This window comes from Lagopus leucura, unplaced genomic scaffold (genome assembly GCF_019238085.1).
Source record: "Lagopus leucura isolate 7727_CA_CO unplaced genomic scaffold, USGS_WTPT01 142-27_obj-0_obj, whole genome shotgun sequence".
Classification (NCBI taxonomy): Eukaryota; Metazoa; Chordata; class Aves; order Galliformes; family Phasianidae; genus Lagopus; species Lagopus leucura.
Genome location: NW_024966950.1, coordinates 40,384 through 65,198, shown reverse-complemented (window position 1 = coordinate 65,198; position 24,815 = coordinate 40,384). Strand labels below are relative to the sequence as shown.

The following is a 24,815-nucleotide window of genomic DNA, read 5'->3' as shown; positions in this document are numbered from 1 at the left end:
TTCAGGGGATCTTTTAGGACAACCTCTTACCCAATTCAGAGTCAGTTATGAGGTCTGACCAGGTTGCTTAGGGCTTTATCTAGGAGTATCTTGAAAATCTCCAGGGATGTAGACTACAACTGTTCAGTGCCTGACTTCCAATGCAGTGCGTGGAACCTCTTTTTTCATCAAATCGTAGAACAGCTTCAGTTGGAAGACACGTTGTATGGGAGCTGCTGAGTCACAGCCTGAACCCCTGATTGATCACCTGAGGTGAGCACTGAGTCAGCCAGGGGAGCACAGGTGAAGGCAATTCTCCTGTGCTGCTGGAAGGGGTGCAGCCTGGCTGCACTTCTCCTACACCCATTTAAGAGCTGACTGCCAGTAGGGAAGGATTGCTTCTGGAGATCCACTCTGCTGGAGTTTTATAAGCAAGCCCAGGATATGGGTAAGTGTCCTATCTATTCTCTTTTTGTTATTATGACCTGCTTTGCCTACCTCTTTTGTTTATTTCATAATTATAATATTCATTGATTATACAGATGTCAAAGTTCATCAACTTGCCACTTAATAAAGCAGGTTGCCTTGGGCTCTATCCAACCTAATCTTGATCGCTTTCAGGAATGAGGTGTCTATAGCTTCTCTGGAAAACTTGTTTCAGTGCCTCACTACACTCTTTTCAACTTTTGTCTGCTATCTCATTCTCCTGCTATGTACTACTGTGAGGTTGGAAGGGATCTCTGGAGGTTGCTTGGTCCACTCTCTCTGCTCAAGCAGGGACACTTGGAGCAGGTTGTCCAACAGCATGTCCAGGTGACTTCTGAAGATCACCCAGGAAAGAGATTCCCCATCTCTGGGCAACCAGTCCCAGAGCTCCATCTCTTGCATAGTAAAGAACTGTTTCCTGATGTTTAGATGGAACCTCTTGTGTTCCAGTTTCTGCCCATTCCCTCTTGTCCTGGCGCTGGCACTACTGAAAACAGCCTGGCTCTGTCTTCTTTGCATTCTCACTTCAGGTACTATTAGACATTGACAAGATCCTCCTTGAGCCTCCTCTTCTCCAGGCTAAATAATCCCAACTCTCTGTCCTCATAGAAGGGGTGCTCCAATCCCAAGATCACCTCCACAGCCCTACGCTGAAGTCATTCAAGTATGTCCATATTGCTCTTGTACTGAAAGGTTCAGAACAAGATGCAGTACTCCAGCTGTGTCCTTACTGGTGCTGAGTAGAGAAGAATCCCCTTTCTTGAAATGCTGGCAATATTTTGCCTAACGCAGCCAAGACTGTCATTAGTTTTCTAAGTGGTGAGGGACCATGCTGACTCCTGTTCAGCTTGGTGTCCACCAGAACTTTTCTGCAGTGCTGATTTCCAGCTGAGTGGCCCCATCATGCACTTGTGCCTGGGGTTGTTCATTGCCAGCTTCAGGACTTTGCACTTCTTGTTGAACTTGTCACGTACTTGTCAGCCTACCCTTCTAGCCTGTCAGGGTTCCTCTGAATGGCTACGCAGCCCCCTGGTGAGTCAGGTCAGCCACTCTCCACACAGTTTTGTGTAATCTGTGAATCTTCTGAAGGTGTGCTCTACTCCGATGTCCAGATCCTGTACTGACCCCTGGGCTACTCCACTCATTACTGGTCTTCAATCTGACTTTGCAGCACTGATCACAGACCTCTGGGTCTGGCCATACAGTCAGTTTTTGACCCAAATAATCTGCTCATCCGGTCCATCCCTCCAAAAACTCATTGTTTTATTCTCCATAAACTCTCCTTCCTGGAGATTTGGTAACTACTGCCCACATTCCCAAAGCATTTATACTCCTCACAGGGATCAGCAAAACTATCTGCTTCACCAGCTCCATTCTACAGATTTGTGTTATTTTCTGCCTGAGCTGCAGTGAATATTTCATGCAGTCTGTCAGAGTTTGACTGCTATTTAGCTGCATGCTTCCCACTGCACTAAGCATTTGCATGAGCAGCATTCTCTCTACTCAGCTAGCCCTTTGCTGATGGGTTTGTGGTTTTCCAGCCATTCCTCTTCCAGTCATTCTGGTTAGCACTTACTTTCTTTGGCTGTAATTTCAGTCACGTTTTTTGTGGCATTGCTTCTTGGACTACTCTTTCCTTCAATTCCACCTCTATGGTTGACATGACAGCTTTCATCACCTCTATTTTTGTTATTCTTGGATCATGCTCATTTTCCCTTATTGCCTACGCTTACAACTTACAAAGGAAGGCATTTGCCTTACCAGTGCAGCCACCGTGTCTTAAAGGTCTCTGTGTAAGACAGTTGTCTGCACTGTTGCGGTAAATGGAGTAGGCTGACTTCTAGCTCATAGAGTAGATGGCTAGAGAGTCCCTCACTGGGGACCTCCTCATCTTCCTGGTCACAGCACATCCCACCCTGCACATGCCCATATACTTCTTCCTCCGGGTCCTGTCCTTCCTGGATATTTCCACAGTATCCACTGTCGTTCCCAAGATCTTGGTAAGCTTCCTGCCAGAGGGCAGGAGAATTTCCTACATGGGCTGTGCCACACAGCTCTACTTTGTCATTTTCTTGGGGGCCACCGAATGCTATGTTTTGGCAGCTATGGCCTATGACCGCTATGTGGCCATATGCAACCCCCTTAGATATGCCATCATCATGAACAACAAAGCCAGGCTTTCCCTAGTCCTGCTGTCGTGCTGCAGTGGTAAGGTAGTGTATTTTTATCTTTTACCTTGACTGTTTTTAATTGCCCTGATAAGCTTTTAAACAAATAGTAAACTGGATGTATCTCAGAGTGTACTTAGTAACTTTGTGCTTCATCTGTCCACTTTTTTGTGTATATGAGCTACTAATAAGTAACTCAGCATTCCTGATACATCACCTTGTAGCACTCTGGGGATGGAGGCTTTTTCCTTTTGTGAATTTTTAACCTTGCTGCATGGAAGACATATACATTATTTCTTTGAGAAAGATACTTTCTCCACTCTGACCTACAACATCTTCTAACAGATGAGCATCTCATTATTTGACAGGGGCGGAAAGGCAAGAGGAAAAACTACATTCTAGTCTTTCTTTCCAAGGAAAGAAGCAAACCTATAAACAGGCAAACAAAAACAAAGGCATTCTTATACAGTAAAGTCATTGCAGCAGAGACTACAGTTGTCTTGGACAGATACCTCATCAGCCAGGAGATAATGCCACTCTTTCACTAGTTCCTTTTGCCACAAATAACAGTTTTTGGCAAAGTGACAGAAAGCACTTACCTGTAAGAGATGCCAGGACACAGGAATATTCATTTAGGTAGAGGGAGGAAAATTGCTCTCTTTCTCTGTGAGAACCCAATCTCCTGCACAGCAAGTGAATGCCATTTCACCTGGTACTTGAGAGCAGGTTGGTCAGATTTCCCAGCATCCTTCTGCCTCATATTTTCATCCAGCACACAGACACAACTTGAAGCAAACTCATCATTCTGTCTTCCAAGAGTGGGAAGGAACAATACGTGTTGTTTGGTGGCTTTACCTCAATAGAAATAAAATATCACAATGAGCACTGAAATACCTCTCTTGGGATTCATTTTCACTGAACTTGCTTGCTGCTTCCTAGGAACAAATAGTAGAAACAAATACGATTGCAAATGTATGAACTGCCTTCTTTAGAAGTAGAGATCCTGCTGAGCCCTTGGTCCTGGCTAAGAATTCTAAAAGCCAGAGCTTCCCACATTTGTGAGAAGACATCACAGTCACTGTCATGGCAGCTGCCAGAAATTCCAAGTAGGAGAGAATTTGACAGGCTTCTTCTCAAATGGGTTCCATCTTTGAATTGTTATCTTACATCTTATCCTCTTGCTCCACCACTTTTGTTTTTTTTCCCCATTACCTCTCATCCTGTCATGGGGTGTGAATGAGAAGAGTCTGGCTCCATCTGTTTGGACTCATTTCCTTTCCTCCTTTATCATTTAGGTGAGTGCACTCAGAATATTCTAGTTAATCCTGATTGTGAGTGAGCTGTTGGCATCTACACATACATCATGCACTGCACCACAAATCCAGCAGCAGAACTTCTGTATATTGCATCCAAGGCACAAGGCAGCTCTCTGTGGTAAGTCACTTAGTTAGCTAAAATACAGGTTTATCTTTCTTGTCTCTTTGGAAGACACCAGGAGGAGTTTCCAGGCCACCAGATGTAGACACACAGACTTCCTTCAGACTTGCAGTCCCTGTAGCTGGCTGTGACTGGAATGCTGCCAGGGTCTTCTCTGAGCCACCAGATGCTGCAATAAAAAGAAAGCACTGTGAAAGAATATCTTAAAATACAGCGACTGCTGAGACTCCGATGGAAACACATTCTCCAGCCCTCCACCCATCTCTGCAGGAAGGCAGGGTAGCAGCGCTGCTTCCCAGCCCTACGTCCCCAAACGGTGTTTGGCTGCATTCCTTCCCAGGCGCTGCAGCATGCAGCTCCATCTCTGCCCTCAGCTTCCTGCAGAGGTCAGCCCTCCTCCTCTGTGTTACAGCAGGGAGGATTCTGCTCCAGAGCCGCTCCTGTGCCCATCTGCTCGCTGCTCCCGCTGCAGGCTGCATTCTCTGGTGAATTCCTCTTTGCATCCATCCTTCCAGCCCTGCGCTGTTTCCATGTGCATGATCCTTTATCTGTGCTTGCTGCACCCCAGCAAAAGGCTTACTGGCTTCTGTCTGTCTGCCTCTGTCTGTCTGTGCTGCCGTGTCAAGGCAGCCCGGCCAGGCCAAGGGCTACAGGAACAGTGTGATTTTACGCTTCTCTGGGCAGTGAATCTGCATGCGTGTCCTTTGCTGCTCTCAGGGCTTCTGCATGTGACTAAGGAGCAAATGTGCCCTCAGTGCAAAAATGAAACTGGTTTGTGGTGCCTGCATGTCTGGGACCTCCACAGCTGAGGACAAAGATATGCAAGTTAAGGTTCAAATTCTCCTTGAGACATATGCACAGAGATGGTGATATTCAACAGTTCAGAATTACACAGAACCAGGGTGTACAGGTGTATCTATTTTCTTAATAGATTCCTTAAAGTTGATCAATAAGGAAACATTATGCTTTGTCAGTCCCCTGCTTGTGGTAACATTCACCAGTTTATTTTTGTGTCTTGAGCCATTCAGGCACTTCCTCCTCCTTTTCCAATTCCCCAGAAGGTCCTCTGATTGAATACCTTGCAGCTGCCCCCGCAGCAAGGAGTTCAGACTGTGTCTTCCTCAGTATTCCTTTTCCATACAGGCATTTCTCACTGGGACCTGAGAACTGCAGTGTGCTGGGAGCTGCTTATCCCAGTAAGGATGCTCAAATGCTTTAGAGCATAATTTACAAATGACTTTTCCTATAGCTAGCACAGTAAAGAAATAGGGCATATAAAGAGGATGATAGAACCATAAAATTGCTGAAGGATAGCATGAAACATGGATGTTTGGATATCCTGTCATTTCCAAAATAGACACATGGTGCCAACATGTATAGCACAGGACCTATGGGAGACAGGCATCATTCTGCAGAGGCAGTCAGACTGGATTTCCTTATTTCTGTGAGGCCACTCACCTGCACTTATGGCTCTACGATGCAAAGCTATGACCACTGAGCTGAGGCTCTGAGCAGTTCAGATCAGTGATATGTACAGGGACTAGCTGTCTCTAGATGCCTGTCTTTAGGTGTTGAATTGACCTGTCAATCATGAACTTGGCAATATTTAGCATCCTCTCCCTCATGTTCTACATTTGTTTGTCAACTCCTTCAGTGCTTATCTGCCTCCTGTTTCCCTGGATGGCCATCCATGTATCCAGCTACAAATTTATTCATCTGTTCTCCTGCCCGGTTTCCTATATCTTCACGTTTTCCTGCCATTCAGACCTGGTGACACTAAATACAGCCCTCCCCAGCCAGCCAGCAGTGCCACCTTCCTCACACAAATCCATGCAGCCACCCAGACCATGCTTCATCTGTTCTGCCTGTCCAGCCCTCTGTCCATTTCATCCTGTCAGCACTGGGGCTAGTTTTGTCTGGCTGCAGCTGTCAGTGCTTAGGCCCAAGCTCTTGCCTTGTGTCTCAGCCTGTGACCCACCATTTCTGCCACTTTCCCTGTGGTCTCACATGAATTAAGCACCACCACACCCTGAAACCAAGAGATATTTTTGGCACCTGCAATTTGCATTTTACTCCTATTAATCTGCTCAAAGGCTCTTGAGAGAGGGACAAAACAGTATGTGATGGCAAGAGCCATCTTGGCCATGATGTATGTTGGTGGAAGGGGCCCACTTTTTGTCATTAGATCCTCGTAACTCCGTTTATGCTCTTTTCCACACAGAACCTGTCTTCAACCAGTCAGGATGAGAGTAAGTGGCACCCTGAGCAAGCAGAGGAGGTACGGAGGTGAGCTGGGGTCAGGAAGGTGATGTCTGAAGAGTGGGGAAGATTTTTGCTGGGAAAGTGATGTGGAAAGGAACTCTTTTCTTGAATGGCTGAGAGGGAAGCACACCTTACTATATTCTGAGAACTCGAGGACATGGCCTGTAAGCAGCCTTCACTTATTCTGAGTTGCATAGCAAAAGGAGCGTGGCTCATTTCACCCATAGTGCTGAGGGCTTTCCAGAGAAGCCATCAAGAAGAGGGAAGATGATACAGATTTTCTGTGACTGCCTTTGATGCTATGCTAAGCCCCCATGATATGGTCCCCCCTTCCTTTCCAGCAGTGCAAAATGAGTAGTACATCTGATTAAGTTAATCTCACTGGAACATTAGTCTCAAAGAAGGTGGTGGCTTAGATAGATGAGGATCTGTGGTCCCAGGGAAATATGTTGGCTGCCTTGGGAACCTTCTGTTGCTGTTTGTCAGCTCTGCATCAGCATTTCTTTGGCAGGTGTGAGCACACAGCTGTAGATCTTTGCAAGCAGACACTAGAAAATTAAATTCTCTACAGGCATTCAGGGAGTTCTACAACTGCTGTGTATTCCTCAGGCTTGTTCTCAAGAGGAACGTGGTTCTTTTCTTCCTATCCCAAAATGGAGCTTGAATCTGTGACAGTAAATGTAACCATCCAGGACTTTGTGGCTGATGTGGCATCTGAGATGTTCTTCTGCAATAAACAGCAAATCTCTAGGGAGATCATGTTCATCTTTCCTGTGGACTCTGACACTGTTGTACACACCTTCCATGCCACCATGGGGGACACTCGTGTTGAAGCAATGCTCTGGGACAAGAAGGAGGTACTCCAATGGAGTCGGGGGAGGTGGGGTGGACCTGGAGTTAAGTTTGGAGATAAGAGAATGAAATGTGTGAGACCTCAGCGACATGTTTTTCCCAATTTTTTTGTGGCAGGCACAGCAACTGTACAAAGCCACTCCAGGCATGGAGAATTTGAGATATCTGCAGGATCAGTGGGATCTTTGGGGTCCAGTGTTTGCTTGTTTCCTGGGACTGTGCCTCCTAACAGAGAGGTGGCCATCAGCCTGTGCTATGCTCAGGAGCTTCCACTGCATCCTGATGGAGCTGCCAAGTTTTGCTGGCCAAAGAAGCTATTTCCTCAACAAAAATTCATCAGTGAGTGATCCCACGAGTGTTTCCATCTGGGAGGAGCACGGTTCTCTCAAGTATCTCTCTGGGAAGGATCCCATACCTACACACACAGCACGGTTGGAGAACCTAAAAATTCTCCCTCATACGTGCCAGTCAGAAGTCCTCCAGTTATCCCTATATACCCCCAGACAGGAGATCCCTGCAGATCTGACAGATCATAGAATCGTAAAACCATGTAATAGATTGAGTCAGAAGGGACCTCAAAGATCATCTAGTTCCAACCCCCCAGCTATTTGCTGATTCTCACCCACCAGCTCAGGCTGCCCAGGGCCCCATCCCACCTGGCCTTGAGCTCTCTGGGCAACAGCGCCAGCGCCTCACCTTCCTCTGAAGAAAGAACTTAAATGAGTATTGTTACCCAGGCCATTGGGAATGATGGAACCCTGTTCCTGACCCCAACATGGTGACTCTCCCTGTCAGTATTCCAAACATTCTCCCAAATCCTTGTCTTTCCCTGTTCTTCTCTTTGCCTTGATGGGACTTCATCAGTGACCTCCACACATACCTGTCTCACCTCACTAAGACTACCTGTATTCTTCCCCTACTCGACCTCTCTAGCAATTTGTCCATGCTTCTCTCATCACTATCTGAAGAGGAGATATCAGAAGACCTGCACTTCAGAATCTGTCTGCAGTCAGCCCATGGTGTGTCACATATTGATGTTAACAGCAGCTGCACCCCTCTGCAGTACACAGCTCCAGATCAGATGTCTGCTGAGGTTTGGCCCTGAAAGATGCCAATCCCAAAGGAGGAAAGAAAGAAGGGTCTGCAGTCTGCTGATGATTCTTTTTCCTACACACACCCCGCTTGTTCTCAGGTTTCATTGACATCATCGTCTTGTCTCTCTGATAAGTTGGAATTGTTGGTGTATTATGGAGGGCCTCACAATCTCAGTGCTGTGGTGGAGAGCCGAGACCCCAAAGTTGCACCTGGTGAGTGTGGAGGGCAGAACTGAGCACCAGGTGTTGAGGAGACTTGAAGAATCTGAGGAGCATTTGGGCAACAAGTTTGTCAAATTATAGAATCACAGAGTATCCAGAGTTGGAAGGGGCCCTCACTCATGTTCAACTCATGCCTCCACACAGGACTACCTAAAATTAAACCACGCGCCTGTGAGATTTGTCCAAATGGTTCTTGAACTCCGGCAGCTTGGTGCTGTGACCACTGCCCTGCAGAGCCTGATCTGTGCCCACCACCCTCTGCTGTAGAACTTGTTCCTAACCCCCAGCCCGACCCTTCCCTGACATGGCTACATGCTGCACCCCAGGCTACAACTGGCCCCTTTTGGCAGCCAGGGCATACTGCATAGCTGGTCATCAGCTTGTCACTGGCCAAAATCACCAGATCCTTTTCTATAGGGCTGTTCTCCATCTTCTCATCTGTAAGTCTGTACATCAATCAAAGATGATCCTATCCTAGTTGCAGAATCCAGCAGTCTGCTCCTTAAATTTCATACTGTTGGTGGTTGCCCAGCACTCTAGTATATCACAGTGTCTCTACAATGATGAAGGGAGTCAACAGCTCTTTCTCATTTAGTATCATAAGCTGGAGCTGAGGGCAATCTGTATGAGAAAAGCAAAGAGACAAGGAAAAGTGCTGCAACCTAAGAATCCTCCTTCTTTCCCCCACACGCTTCAGGCTCTCTGCTGGGGGACCCTGTGGTGATGGTGACACTGAAGCCCAGCATTCCTGAAGTGATGCCCAGCCCAGGCCATCTTGGGGAATTCCTCTTTCTCATGGACTGCAGCCTCTACCAGGATGCACAGGTACCATCTGAGGATGTCATCACTATGGACTTCCCTTGTTTCTTATACCCAGGTAGTGGGCAGTCAAGCTGCTTTATGGGGGCAGAGGTTCTGCCTTGCTTCCTCAACTGAGCTCTGCCCATCCCTCTTCTTGTCCCCAGAACACACTGCTCTTCCTCCTCAAGAGTTTGCCTCTGGGTTGCTACTTCAACATCTACACTTTTGGGGCCACTTTCAAAGTCTTCTATCCATGAGTTGGGGGTGATGATAGGGCAAAGGCAAATGCAGTATGACTTTTCTAAGTGAAAGTGTAGGACAAACACTTTCTACATGGCAGCTATAAAGCAGGATCATTTAGATGCAGTGATAGAGTAGTTCTCCTTTCAGGTTGCTTCTAGAATACTGGTAGTGAGGTAGGGAATGGTCATATAGGGATACCTGTGGACCAGATTCTTCCTCTCTAATACACTGCATGCTCTCCCATACGCAAAGTGTGGAATACACACAGGAAGCCATGGACAATGCTGTGGGACGCATCTCTTCCATCTGCCCTGATCTTGGGGGCTGTGATCTCTTGGGTCTCCTAAGGTTTATCTACAGCACTCCCCTCCTTCGTGGACTGCCTCGCCAGGTAGCAGGGGACAGAGGGTTGTCGGGGTGAATGGGTGTAAACAGTGGGGCAAGGGTAGATTTTAGAGCTCAGCATGAGTCATTCTGCTAACTTTCGTATTGAGAGTTGCCACTGGGACATTCTCATGGCAGCAAGTCACATTATCTTTGGGTGGGCAGCTTTGGAGAGTTTCTGTGGAATTTACCTGCACCTGGGGAAGATGGATCTTCCTTGTGGGGGGCCACTTTGGGCTGAAAGATGTCCTGATATTAATGACAGGAGATACACAATCTCTTTCTCTCCCTGTTTCAAGGCGAGTAGATAGAGAGCAAGGGAGTGAGTTGGGGAAGGCTGTCTGCATTTTAGAAGGGTGACTTTCTTCTGTAGGGACCCATGAAATCTTTGATCCCCTCTTCTCTACCTCAGCTCTTCATCTTCATCCAAAGGAAGGTCTCCAGTGAGGAGCAAGCTATCATGGCTAAGGTTCACCGTTACCGGGACTACCATCGGTAATGAGGGAGCCCTGTTCCTGTCCCCCAGCATAGTGACTCCCCTTGTCAGTCTTCCAAACATTCTCCCAGATTCTCATCTGTTACAGTTCTTCTCTTTGCCTTGATGGGATTTCATCAGTGACATCCACACACACCTGTCTTACTTCCCCAAGACAATCAATAATCTTCCTCTAGTAGACCTAGACCTTCTCTCAGAATTTGTCAGGCTCTTCTCAGCGTTTTTCCTCTTCCCTCTCTAACCTTCCTCTCATTTTCTGTACAGGTGTTTCTGTTTTCCTACAGACAAGTGTGAGAGCTTTTACATTTCCCAGGCCATTGCTCTGGAGACCAAAGGCAAATGTGTGTGCATCCACTCCAAGATGACCATGACATCTGAGGTAATGATCCAGATGCTTCTGCTTTCAGTGTTCCCCCTGTTCTATTGAACACTTCCTACAGCTCTCCTAGATGTGCAAGGAAATCTGAATACCATCATCCACCCCAATTCAGAGACTCTCCAGTGGTATGTTCTCTTTGCATCCCTTATCAGGCAGTGAAATGCCTGCAGCAGGCCCTGCAGCCCCTGGCAAGTGAGATCTCACTGCACTGGGATCTTCCACCAGGCCTGGAGGTGACAGTGATCAGAAAAGCTCCTGAGACGATCTTCCAGAGACATCAGAGCATCGTCTATGCCCAGATCCATGGGCAAGCACAGGTAAAGCAACTGCTCGGGTCCAGGGCAGAACTGGACCCGCTCTCTGTTTCACCTCCTCAACGTTGAGAGTCCTTCGCCTCTGCTAGATGGGGGGAAACAGTATCATGTCTCTGTGAGTCCTTTTCTTTCCCTCAGAGGTGTTACTGCCTCTGCTCCTACAATGGATATCTACTAATTTAGTGTATCAGTGAGTGAACCTAAGTAGCCAGTCCCCCGGTGCCCTGCAGGTAAACTTTTCTGAGGTTCTTTTACTTGTGCCACCAGGATCCAGAGGCAGATGTGGCAGCTGTGACCCTTCAGTATCGTGTGGGCAGCCAGCCCTTTCATTACACACTCAGATTCTCAATGTCCCCATCAGCAGATGACAGGTAAGAGGGGTAATACCATTGCCCACAAGGCAGAGGGATACTGTCTAGGGCTGGAAGAGGGAAAGCAAATATCATTTGTATGCACACCCTGAGAAGGGAAGAGACTCTGGATACCCAGTGCTCACACTTTGTCCACTCTGCCTTGACCAGGGAGAGGATCTGGGTGACCATGAGCTCCTGCTCCTTACCCTGTGTCTCATCCATGTCTCACCTTCCTCCTCAGCATGGAAACAAGGACTAATGTCCTTCCCCAGCAGGTTTCCTGTGCACCGCATAGCCATGATGCATCTGCTTTGGAAACTGGCCTGGCAGGGGTCAAGCAAGTCAGAGATGGAGGACATCTGGCACAGTGCAGTTAAGCTCAGCCTCAGCCTGGGGGTCCCATCTGCCTTCACATCAGTTGTGGCAGTACGCATAGAACAGATGGATACTGGGCACCATGGTAAGGCCACAAAAAGCAGGGATAGGACTGGGAGGGGAAAGTGAGACTTGCTGGTTTGATGGTTCCTCACCATCAGCGGCCCCATATCTGTGGGTGTGACCAGCTTTTTTGCCTCTCTAAAATGCGTGAGTCTAACTTCCACTTCCCCTCTTCTTGCCTCCTCCTCCAGATTCTTTGCTTGCAGATTCCTCCATGCTTCTTTCTTCCTCTTGCAATCTGGTTCCCTGCCAGTTCCTCTGGTTGTGTGGCTCCAGGCCTGTATGGTTCAAGTCCACCAAATTTTGGATGGTCCAGAAGTTCCAGCTCTGTCTCGAGACGCTGAGTCCCAAGGCCTCTCACACGGAGGTATTGTCCCAGCTTTCAGCACACTGTAAAGGTAAGGAGAAAGTTCTTATCAGGGGATTCTCTGATGTATTGCGCAGGGGTTAAACTCTCCTTTCAGCATTTATTTTTTCACCAGAACTCCTGATTGTCAGTGCTCTGGGGATGGATGGAGAGATAGCCAAAAAAAATTTCTACCTCTCAACTCTGGGCTAGAAACTAAGAACCAGCTAGTTCCTTGAATTAATCTGAGTTCCAGCTATCATGATTCTTGTCACTCTATTCCAGCTCAGAATATTCTACAATTCTAAGTTTGTTACAAAACATCTTCATGGTTTTGCACCACATCCTTATCTTCAAATTGGAGAAATATGGGTTTGAGGCCACTTTTGGAGTGGCCTATGTACAAGACTATGGGGGCCAATGATTTCCATCACGAGGTCTTCAAGGAACTGATCGATGTGGTTGCCAGGACACTCTCCATCACGTTTGAAAAGTTGTGGCTGTCAGATGAAAGCCTCAGTGATGGGGAAAAAGGGAAACATCACTCCTATTTTTAAGAAGGGTAGAAAGGAAGACTGACAAAACTACAGAATGGTCAGCCTCACTTCTGTGCCTGGGAAGATCATGGAACAGACCTCCTGGAAGATACAGTAAAGCATTTGAGAGATTGAGGAGGTGATCTGAGACATCCAGCACAGCTTCACCAAGGGCAGGATAGTGTCTTAATAATCTGGTGGCGCTCTGTGATGGAGTGATGGCACCAGTGGGCAAAGGAAGAGCAACTGATGTCATCTACTTCCACTTCTGCAAAGCCTTTAACGTGGTCCCACATCACATTCTTATCTCTATTTAGGTGAGATATGGATCTGAAGAATTTACTATTCAGTGGATAAGTAATTGGTTGGATGGTGACAGCCAAAGCATTGTTGTCAATGGCTCTGTGTCCAGGTGGAGGCCAGTGGCAAGTGTTGACCATGGGTGTTCATCTTCAGACATGTACTCTTTGGCATCTTTACCAATGGTACAGGCAGTGGGATCGAGTACACCCTCAGCAAGTTTGCAGATGACACCAAAAGGTGCTGGACCCAAACAAACTTAGGAAATTGAGCTGAATGAACTGAATGAGGTTCAGTAAGACCAGTGCAAGGTGCTGCACCTAGGTCAGGGAAATCCACAGCATGTATAGACCGGGAGACGAACTCGTGGAGAGCTTCTTTGCATAGATGGACCTGGGAGTTCTGGTGAATGAAAAGATTGACACAAGCCAGCAGTGTCAAGAAGCACAGAAGCCAACTGTGTCCTGGACTACATCACAAGAGACATGGCCAGGAGGATGAGGGAAGTGATTATCCTGTTCTGCTCTGCCCTTGTGAGGCTCCATCTGAAGAACTACATCCACAACTGGGGCCTCCAGCACAAGATAGAAAAAGTATTTGTTAGAGTGGATACACGGGAGGGCCTCAGAGACAATCAGAGGGCTGGAGTACAAAGAATAGCTGAGACAGCTGGAGTTGTTCAGCCTGGAGAAGGCTTCAAGGAGGTCACATTGCAGCCTTACAGTACTTAAAGGAAGCTTATAAAAGACAACTTTTTACATGGTCTGATAGTGAAAGGGGAATGGTTTTAAACTAAGAGAAGGGAATTAGAAGAGTCAGATAATAGGAGGAAATTCTTTACTCAGAGTGTGATGAAGCACTGGAACAGGCTGCCCTGAGAAGCTGTGGATGCCCCATCCCTGGAGGCATTCAAGGCCAGTTGATGGAGCCCTGGATGGAGCCCTGGATGGAGCCCTGGGCAGCCTGAGCCGGTGGTTGGAAACTCTGCCCATGGCTGGGGGGATTGGAAACAGAAGGTCTTTAAGGGCCCTTTTAACTCGACTTATTCTATGATTCTATTCTATGAACCGCAGAATAGAGAGAGTACCTGAGACACTGATGAGGACAAAAAAGGACTTTCAGGTGAGGCATCCAGAATTAGATGAGCCTGAATCTGGTGTCCAAGTAGAGAGGAAAAGGCATGTAATAGTTACTGGAAACTCTCTCCTGCAGTGTGTGGGGGTACTCAGCTGGCAACTCAGCTTGATATTTCTGAAAGCATGTTGCTTCTCAGAGGTCAGGACCAAGGAACTCTCAGAGACTGTCAAGGTTCTTCTGGCTCATGGGCCTATCACTGCTCTTTCATGTGGACAGCAATGACACTATCAGGGATAAACTGGAGCCCTGGTGGAGAAGCTGAAAACCATCAGAGCCTACATTACTTCTGCAAATAGTAATGCAAAATAAGTGCACTGGGGAAGACCAGAAGGAAATTGAGGGCACAAGGGATAAAGCAGATGTTTAGGAGACAGAGGAGGTTCTCACGTTTCCCTGAAAAAGCTATGTGATATTGGAGGCATCTCAAATGTTTGTAGAGAAATACACAGAGAATGGGGAACAGACAGGAGGAAAACTGTACTTCTGCAGAAACACGACCTCTTCAGAATTGTAGAAATCTGATGGGTAGTTCTCTAGATTGAATTTATTCTATGGATTGACAAAATAAGGTGGATGGATTAAGAAAATATAAGGTGGGAAGCTAAGAAGAATGGGTCATACTTGATGCAAACAAGTGGCTAGAATCACAGAATGGTTGAGGTTGGAAGGGACATCTGGAGGTCATCCAGTCCCAATTCCCTGCTCATACAGGGTCACTAAACCTGATTGCCCAGGACCACATCTAGAAGACTTTCAAGCACTCCCACAGAGGGAGACTCCACAGCCTCTCTGAATACCTATTTCAGTGCTCTGTCACCTACACAGCAAAGAAATGTTTCCTCATGTTCAGAAGGAACCTCCTGTGTTCCAGTTTGTATCTCTGTAATCTTCCTGGGATCTACAACCCACTGTCTACAATTTTTTTTTATTTTTATTTTTTTTAAATTTTAGCATCATGAGGAAGTCCTGACTCAGTCACACTGGTCTCTCTTTTCCATTGCCCAATTTCTTGCATGTTGGAATTGAGAGTTCTTGTACCCTAAGAAAAATATCTTTAAATATATCCAAGATTTCTTCTGCTTCTTTACTGCTGAAAGCAATTTCCCAGGAGATCCCATCCATCAATGCTCAAACAACTGAAAGTTTGCCTACCTGAGGGTAAGGGTCTTGCCCTGTAGCCTGGCCTATACTCCTCAAAATCACCCCTTCTACTGGGGCGTGATGACTGCAGCCATGCTATATCCAGCCCACTTCACTGAGTTCTCTGTATTGTGACACAGTAACACGTCTCTTCTTGTTGACTGGGCTTTCTATCCTCCGGATTAAGAATCTATCCTCAACACAGCGCAGGAGTATGGGAGTCCCAGGGGTCTCCTAGACTGCTTGCAACTTGCTGTACCACTTTCTTCCAGAAGATGCCTAGGTGGTTGAAATCTCATAACAGGGTCAGAGCCCACTGCCTCCCCCTGTAACAAACATCAACCATCAAGTTTCCTTTATTGAACTGACTAGCCAGTGCTTATCTCAAAGGAACTGTGTGAATATTTCTGTTTTCCAGAGCAGGAGTCTTCTCCTGAGGAGCAGATGATAGAAGAACCAACAGCTTTTAACACCAGTTGGGTCTGGACAATTTCACCACTGTCAACAAAACTGTGTAACTTCTCCAGTATCAGGATAGTAGTGGCACTCCAGAAAGCAAATGGGTCCTGGGCCCTCACCTCAGCCCTGATCTCTGCCTTGGGGCTCAGGAAGGCTGATGTTGAGGGACAAAGTCTCAGTAAGGTAAGTAGATCAGTGTCAAGTGTGGGGAAATGTCACAAGCTGAACTTTTCTTAGCTCCAAGTTTACAGTCTGAGTTGAACAGACAGGAGATGAAAACCTTCAGTATATAGAGCCTCTCTACTTGTGGAAAGATTGGATCAGCACCTGCCCATGGCCAGGGGGTTGGAACTAGATGATCTTTAATGTCCTTTCCAACCCACACCATTCTATGATTCTATAAATCCGTGTCTAAATCTATGAGACTATGAGTGTATGATTCTATGATCTGGAAACTTCCTGGCTTCGATGGTTTTAAAGCCTAGATAAATTTGTGTGTGCAGAGGTCTTTTTTTTAGACAAAGCTTTGTCCAAAGGTTTATTCATCTTTCTTCCCACTAGTTGTTCAATCTCTTCCCATCCCCCTCCCTCCCAAATAGGATGTGAAGCCAGTTTTTGCCACAGTTTTGGCCTTAGTGTGGTTGCACCAGTATAAATGGAGGGTGTCCTGGTCAGAACTTCTGGAGGTCAAAGCTCCTAGTTGGCTGTGGGACAGAGCTGGTAAGATTTTGCTTAGAAAATTCATACTATGGGCCTTTCCTAGAAAATGCACAACCAATTTCCATGTTCCTCTTTCCCCTGCTCCTATGTGGCAGTCTATGGGACTCAATATACACTATCTTCCCTTTCTGAGTAGTGTACCCTCTCAACATTTTCTTTCTGCTTGCAGAGTTCCATCTGGATGAATATCTGGAAGCAGTGAATTCTTTCCTAGGCTGTTTTGTAGAGCCCACCATCTTCAGGATCTGAACTTCCCCATGCTACAGGGGGTGTATCCATGCAAGGGATACACCGGGACAACTGATGAAGGGAAAGGGAAGAGGGGGGGAGGGAGGATGGGAAGAACTTGGGCAAGTTGGGGATGGGGTCAGGGATGCTGTCTTTCAAGGTGAGAGCTGCTTAGAAATTGACTGGATGATTACTTGTGGAAGATGGTGATCATGTTAACATTAGAAGTTATTGCCTATACATAATTGGTGGGGGTTTTTTTCCTCTTTCCTCACTTACTAAATTGTCTTTATGTCAACATGAGTTCTTTCGCTTTTGATCTTCCTATTCTCTTCACCATGCTGCTGTAGGAGTGAGGGAACTGAAATGTGTATGTTCTGTGTAAACCCAAGGAAAGATTTATGCAGAATATGTGAATCTGCACGCTATTCTATGCCATGCCAGCCCTGGCCATTGTGAAGCTACGTAGAGATCCTGTTTATAGTATGAGTCAAGGATCAGCACAGTCCACCCAGCACTACCCCAAAACTAGGAAATGAATAGTAAAAAGTTGCATTCCTTAAACAGGGGGCCAAGTAAAAAGTTTTTGTAACTAGTAAGCCGCCACAAAATGTCCAGAGCAAGACATCCATATGCAGACAGCTTTATGGGAATGAAAACTGACCTGTGATAGCTCCCTGTATGGTAATGCTGAGTCACAGCCTCAACCACTGATTGAGTATCTGGGCAAAAGACCCAGTCAGCCCTGGGAGCACAGGTGAAGGCAATTTACCTGTGTGATAGGAAGGAGTTGGAGCCTGGCTGCACCTCTCTTAGGTGCTCTCTCTCTCTGCCCTGCTGACTGCTATCTCTTCTTGGAGATCCCTCCCTGGTGAAGCTTTCATTTGCAAACCCAGATTCTTCAGGTACTGGTGAGCAATCTGCTTCCTTTATAGCACCTCTCTCTTGTCATCACACCTTTGTTGTAACCCCTTTCCCATTGCCCTGATCTGCCCAATTGCTACATTCCCTGTTACCATTTCTTGGAACTGTTTGCTAATGCAAACTGTCACAAGTAAAAGCAACTATAGAATATAACTTTGTTTTACTCCCTGTTTTCTTCTGAAACAAAGCTGGTGCTGATCACACAGTCTCAAAATTGCTCTTCTCTTACAGTGGGAGAGATTTTGCTCCCCCAGTCCTCTTGTAGATGTCCAGGGACTTGAGAGATGCTTGGCTGCCTCTGAACGCTGAGATAAAGAGCTCAAATACCTCGGCCTTCTTTGTGTCTATTGTTGCCATTTCTTCCTTCTCATGTACCAGAGGGGGTGTATGCTCCACAGCCTTTCCCTTCTGACCAATGTACCTGTAGAATCCCTTCTTGTTAACTTTCACATCCCTTCCCAAGTTCAGTTCCACGTGCTGCCTGGTTTTCCTGATCTGCACATCTAGGTTGCATCCTTATATTCTTCCCAGGCCACCTACCCCTGATCCCATAGTGTGTGCATTTCCTCCTTATCTCACAATTGGACCAGAATGTCCTTCTTCAACCATGCTGGTTTCTTGCCTCCCCTGTTTCACTTCACGTGCTTGGGGATGGAGAGCTCTGGTGCTCTAAGAAAACTCTCCTTAAAGAGCTGCCAGCTCTGCTCCATTCCTTTGTCCCCCAGTACAGCTTAGCACAGGAATGGCTTACCTAGAGAAGTGCAGCTGTCCTCTCCCTGTAATTGTTCAAGGCCAGATTGGATGGGGCTTTGGGCAACCTGGTCTGGTGGAAGGTGTCCCCATCCATTGCAGGGGTGTTGGAATTAGATGGTCATTAAGATCTCTTCCAACCCAAAACTTTCTATGATAATACAATTCTATGATTTCTGATATCCTTGGTTGGTCATTTCATGGTATGAATCCCTTCATGGTAAACAGATCCTTGAGCTCAGATTAAAAAAAAATGCTTTTAACTGCTTACTAGTCTGTATTACTCAAAAAGGAACTGGTGGTTAACTTAAGAGTGTATCGTGACAGTAACATTGCCTGGGAACTTCTGAGTTCTTCTAACTTTTAGAAGTCTGCTTTGACTCCAGCAGCTGCTCCAGGATGTATCTGGTTCGTACCAGATGCACCCTGTTTTGTATCACACCATGGCAATGTATCAGTTACCCTAAAACACCTCTATTTGAATAACATTTCTAACTCACATGGGTGTTATTCTCTATTCAGTTTGACTTCCAAGTCTGACTGTGAGGGAAATGAATCTTTATTTCTTTGGTACTCCAGAGCATCTGAGGTAGCCCAAGATGAATTTCTTGTTCCCTTGGTGTTCCTTCATCAGTTCTAACAAAAATGTCAGTGAAGGTGTCAGACGCATGTATAGCAATGAGAGTAACAGCCTCAGTATCGTCTAAGTCCTGGGTGTTGAGCTATACTTTGTACAGAATTCTCCTGAGAAGCTGCAGCCATGGCCTGGAAAGGTGCCCTCAGTGCTGGGTAAAGAACTGGCTGGAGGGCTGGACCCAGAGAGTGGTGGTGAATGGAATTGTATCCAGCTGGTGACCGGTAACCAGCGGTGTTCCCCAGGGATCTGTTTAATATCTGTTCTGTTTAATGTCTTTATTGATGACCTGAATGTCAGAACTGAGTGCACCCTCAGTAAGTTTGCAGGCAACGCCATGTTGGAGGAAGCGTGGATCTGCCCGAGGGCAGGCAGCCCTACAGAGGGACCTGGACAGGCCGATGGCTGGGCTGAGGCCAACGGGACGGAGTTGCAGAGAAAGGCAGTGGAGCTGTGAAGGGTCTGCAGCTCAAGTCTTATGGGGAGTGCCTGAGGGAACTGGGATTGTTCAGTGAAGAAGAGAAGGAATTAGGGCTTCTCATCACTTTCTTGGAGGGAGATCATTAACCCAGATGAAGTGAAATGTGAGCAACAAATGGGAGGAGCTGGAAGCCTTTGAGCCACAGGGAAAACTATGATCTAGTTGTCATCACAGAAACATGGTGGAATTACTTTCATGACAGGAGTGCTGCAGTGGATGGCTGTAAATATTTTGGAAAGGATAGGCTAGTGAGGAGAGTCAGCAAGGTAGCCGTATATGTTAGGGAGTGTTTTGATTGCCTGTAGCTTAATGACGGTGACGATAGGGTTGAGTATTTATGATTAAGAACCAGGATGGCCAGCAAGGTAGATGTCATGGTGGGAGTCTGTTATAGACCACCCAACCAGGATGAAGAGACAGGTACAGCACTGTATAAGTAGCTGTCTCACAATCGCTAGCCCTTGCTCTCATGGGGAGCTTCAACTGACCAGGTATCTGGTGGAAATATAGAATACAGCAGGGAGAAAACAGTCTAGGAGGTTTCTGAAATGTGTGGAAGATAACTTCCTGACACAGCTGGTGAGTGAGCCAACCTGGGAAGACGTGTTGTTGGAACTTTTGCTTGTGAACAGAGAAGGACTTGTGGGTTATGTGAAGGTTGAAGGCTGTTTTGAGCATGGCAGTCACAAACTAATAGTTTCTGATCCTTGGAAAAGTGAAGAGGGAAGTTAGTAGAACTGCCTCATTAGATTCCTGGATGGCAAACTTCAGTCTGTTTAGGAGACTTGTTGACAGAGTCCTTTGGGTATTTTCCTGATGGTCAAAAGTCTCCAGGAAGGTTAGGCGCTCCTCAAGAAGGAAATACTAAGGTTCAGGAACAGGCCATCCCCACATGCCAAAAGATGAACTGGCAGGGAAGAAGACCAGCCTAGCTGAACAGAGAGCTAAAACAGGAACAAACAGAGTTCATGGTCTTTGGAAGAAGGGGCAAGCCACTTAGGAGTACTACAAAGAGATCATAAGTCTATGCAGTGAGGAAATCATAGAATCGTAGTATCACCAAAATTGGAAAAGATCTCTAAGATCATCCAGTCCAACCATCCATGTATCATCAATATTTCTCACTAAATCACATCCCGCAGTACATCTAAAATGAGAATAGGCAAAACCCAGCTGGAGCTTTATCTGGCTACTGCCATTTAAGACCACAAAAATGCTTCTGTAATTACATCAGCAACTAAAGAAGGACTAAGAAGAACCTCTATTTTTTATTGGTTGTGGGGGTAAATACAGTGATGAAGGATGAGATACTTAATGCCTTCTTTGCCTCAGTCCTTAGTAGAAAGGCCAGTTGTTCTCTGGAGATCCAGCATCCTGAGCTAGAAGATGGGGATGAGAAGCAAGAACAGTCATCATATTGCAAGAAGAAATGGATAGCGACTTGCAACAACTCTTAGATGCACACAGGTTTATGAAACCAGATAGGATCCCCCCAAGTACCAAAGAAGGTGGCTAATGTGCTCATCAAACCATTTTCTCTCATTTGTCAGCCATCCTGGCTATCAGGGGAGGTCCCAGTTGACTAGAGGTCAGCTAAGAAGCAGGGCTGGAAGAAATACGGGGGGAACTACAAGCCCGTCATTCTGATTTCAGTGCTGGGGAAGGTTATGGCATAGGTCTTCTCATGTGCCATCACACAGCACATACAGAACAAGCAGATGGACAGGCTCAGGCAGCATGGATTTATGACAGGTAGATCCTGCTTGTCTAGCCAGATTTCCTGCTATGAAAACTGATCTGTTTAGTGGGAAAGATTGTAAAACTGCTCCTGGAGAAGCTCCTACATTCTCCTGCGTAAACTGCTCCTGGCTTCAATAGGCATATGCTTTGCTGGGTAAAAATCTGTTTGGGTCCCAGGCCCAGATAGTTGTGGTGAAGGGAGTGAAGTAGTTAGGCCAGTTCTTTTATATCTTTATCAATGATCTTGAACGGGCTGCCCAGGGAAGTATCTGTATCAGCACTCCTGGAAGTATTTACAAGATGTGCAGTGTAGTGCTTAGGGGGACTTGGTGTAGTGGTGGACTTTGCAGTGTTACGTTAACTGTTGGAGATGATGGTCTTGGAGGCATTTTCCAACCCAAATAATTCTATGACCAGAATCTGGTCTGGCACATGAAGTGTCACCAGGAGTTTTTGTATTTGCACAGCTCTCTGCTACTCCCTATCTCTATTATTTACCATGGAATCCCAGGAGCAGCTCCTATGCAGCTCGCAGCAGGGCAGGGCCACAGCATGCAGGAGGTGTGGAGAGAGGAGAGATGGGAGAGGTTTAAAGGCCGGGTGGAGTGCAGCAATAGAGAACAGCTCTGAACAGGATGAACTGTTGGATCCTAGCACAGTGAGTCTTGGGTTGAAGGATGATGTATGTGGGGTTATCAAAGGGCAAAGCTGGCACATCCAGTGACTGTTGTCAGGATGGCTTTCCCTCTTCCTCTAACTTAGGTTAGGAGGTGTTGTAGAGAATTACATTTATGAGGGTATGTTTAAAGAAGAAGATGAAGGCATGAGATACTTGAAGGGGAAGGCATTTTCTGAAGTCTGTGACTTCAAATTCCTGCTGTGGAGGGGAGGCAAGTGTCGTGGGCATGGAATATCAGTCTACAGGAGGATGTAATTCCTAGACCATTGCACTGACAGATCAGTATTGTTGGTGATGAACTGCAGAAATTTCCTGTTCCCTCCCCACTCCACTGTGACCTACAGAGTGCACTAGCATCACCTTCATGATGCCATCGAGGTTCTTCTGAAGTGATCTTTAGGATCTCTGGCACTGCTCTCTGGTGCTCACAAGGACCTGTTCCTTCCTTCAGGACACCCTGTCTCCAAGACATTCCCTTGTCTTTCCCTGGGATTCTTGTTGAGATGCAGGTTGCCCTCCAGAAGGGCTCTCACCTCTCTTGTAGTATCTGTGCCTTCTCTCTTAGCCCCATGGAGGAGTCACCTTAGTGCTAAAGCCATGCATGGCTCCATATGGGAATTTACAGTGAGTCCTCTCTATCTCTGCCGAGGTGAGGAGCACTGAGATCCTCCTCAGCTAAAATGAGGCTGGGTGATTGTTTTGTTCCTCTGCATTTGGAATCTGGATTTGTCTGCTCTCAGCAGTGTGCAGGTTTTTCACAAGGAAACACACAAGAGCAATCATCCTCCTTCTCAAAGAGCTGTCAGCACAGCTGAGACCAGGGCTGATGGACAGAGTGGCTCTCTTCACTCTGCAGTAATGAATAGTCCCTTTGCCTAGTGGGACCCAAAAGATTTCACTTGGAGTGCAAAGGCAATGCCAATGCATTGATGCAGGATGCAGGATGCCTTAACACTCCTTTGGTGTGGTGAGGCAATTAAATTAAAATCAATGAAATCCAACCTTATGGTGCTGTTCTGTAGTTGGGTGAATTGGTAAGGACAATGCTGGTAAGGTTTTTGATATTATGAGTGGATATGTTCTGAGGTCAGTGCATGTTCCTATTTACCTACTGCTGTAGGCTGAACAGACTCCTGCAGTGCTCCTGTTCCCTGTGATCACCTTAGAGCCAACCAGGGCTTAATCAAGGCTTAATCAATACAATATTCTCTGAAAGACAAGGTACATCGGGGGTCTTCTGTGAGAAGAGTTACAGGATTTGATCAGAGAAGCATCTCCTAATTTGTTATGGCCCTTTCCTCCCTCGACAGGTCCCTGTGCCCAGACAGAGCAGATGTCTAACAGCACCTCCACCACTGAGTTCCTCCTCCTGGCATTCACAGACACGTGTCTGTGCATGACATCCATGCATCTGCAGGAGCTGCGGCTCCTGCACTTCTGGCTCTCCCTGGGCATCTACCTGGCTGCCCTCCTGGGCAATGGTCTCGTCATCATGGCTGTAGTCTGTGATCATCATATGCACACTCCTATGTACTTCTTCCTCCTTAACCTTGCCTTCTGTGATCTGGGCTCTATCTCCACCACTCTTCCCAAAGCCATGTCCAATTTCCTTTGGGGCAGTGGGGCCATCTCATACACAGGATGTGCTGCACAAGTATTTTTTCTCTTTTTCTGTACTACAGCTGAGTGTGCTCTTCTTACTGTCATGTCCTATGACCGCTACATTGCCATCTGCAAGCCCTTGCACTATGGGACCCTCCTGGGCAGCAGAGCTTGTGCCACCATGGCAGCAGCTGCCTGGGGCTCTGGGGTCCTCAATGCTCTGCTGCACGCTGCCAGTACATTCTCACTGCCACTCTGCCAAGGGAATGCTGTGGACCAGTTCTTCTGCGAAGTTCCCCAGATCCTCAAGCTCTCCTGCTCCAGCTCCTATCTCAGGGAAGTTGCTCTTCTTGTGGTTAGTCTCTCTTCTGCATCTGGGTGCTTGGTTTTCATTGTGCTCTCCTATGTGCAGATCTTCAGGGCTGCGGTGAGGATGCCCTCTGAGCAGGGCTGGCACAAAGCCTTCTCCACGTGCCTCCCTCATCTGGCTGTGGTCTCCCTGTTTGTCAGCACTGGCACTTTTGCCTACCTGAAGCCACCCTCCATCTCCTTCCCATCCCTGGACCTGGCTGTGGCAGTGCTGTACTCAGTGGTTTCCCCAGCAGTGAACCCTCATCTACAATCATCATCAATCATCTACAGCATGAGGAACCGGGAGCTCAGGGGTGCCCTGAAGAAACAGATGAGCAGACTTTTCAGAAGTAGACATCTGTCTTTCTTCTTCTGCAGATCATTCATAGTAAAACTCTTGATTGTCAGAACCTGTCGTCTGCTCATGTTGGTTTTCTTCCCCTTTGGTTTTCTGTGAAAACATTCTCCAAGAGAAATGCCACTTGTCATTCTCCTGAGTACCTAAACAAAATAAAGGGCCCTACAACAACCTCAATAGAGTTGATTCTTTTCCTAGCAGCTGCTTCCTATCCCCAGTCTCACACGTATGATAGAAATGCATACAAGAATTCCCCCCACCCTCTGTGCCACCATGTGGTTTTACCTGTGTTACCTTGAGTTACCATGAGAACAACATGAGAAAATGTGATGGCAAATCTACTTCAAATCTAGACACACGTATTGTGAAGAAAAAACGAGCAGTGGAGGATTTCCAGGATAGTTATTGCTCCTCTCTCTATTGGACAGTCCCATAGGATACGAGATATTATTTTAAATCTGATCTGCTCTTAAGTAAATGAATTCTGGTTTGCATTTACATGACTTGAGGAATGGTTTTCCT

The 24,815-nt window shown here is 46.7% G+C and overlaps 2 protein-coding genes across 2 annotated transcripts; both read left to right on the top strand.

Moving 5' to 3' along the window:
* The first annotated feature begins 399 nt into the window (after positions 1-399).
* Positions 400-16,802, top strand: LOC122192884 (von Willebrand factor A domain-containing protein 5A-like). The gene is given in 19 exon segments (XM_042893567.1): positions 400-427; positions 6,292-6,356; positions 6,942-7,189; positions 7,302-7,392; positions 7,395-7,539; positions 7,688-7,700; positions 8,155-8,277; positions 8,377-8,491; positions 9,198-9,325; positions 9,466-9,554; positions 9,791-9,935; positions 10,341-10,423; positions 10,689-10,803; positions 10,956-11,120; positions 11,385-11,488; positions 11,746-11,930; positions 12,100-12,306; positions 15,786-16,009; positions 16,716-16,802. Coding segments are annotated over 18 exon segments (2,256 nt in total). The 5' UTR covers positions 400-427; positions 6,292-6,313; the 3' UTR covers positions 16,749-16,802.
* An 832-nt stretch (positions 16,803-17,634) lies between these two features.
* LOC122192886 (olfactory receptor 14A16-like) lies at positions 17,635-24,392 on the top strand. Its single transcript, XM_042893568.1, has 2 exons — positions 17,635-17,685; positions 23,293-24,392. The coding sequence occupies exon 2, from the start codon at positions 23,316-23,318 to the stop codon at positions 24,390-24,392; it is 1,077 nt and encodes a 358-aa protein (XP_042749502.1). The 5' UTR covers positions 17,635-17,685; positions 23,293-23,315.
* The last annotated feature ends 423 nt before the right edge of the window (positions 24,393-24,815 follow it).

What these genes read in the sequence shown, in the direction of transcription:
- LOC122192886 (XM_042893568.1), top strand. Translation starts at nt 23,316, where the DNA reads ATGTCTAACAGCACCTCCACCACTGAGTTCCTCCTCCTGGCATTCACA.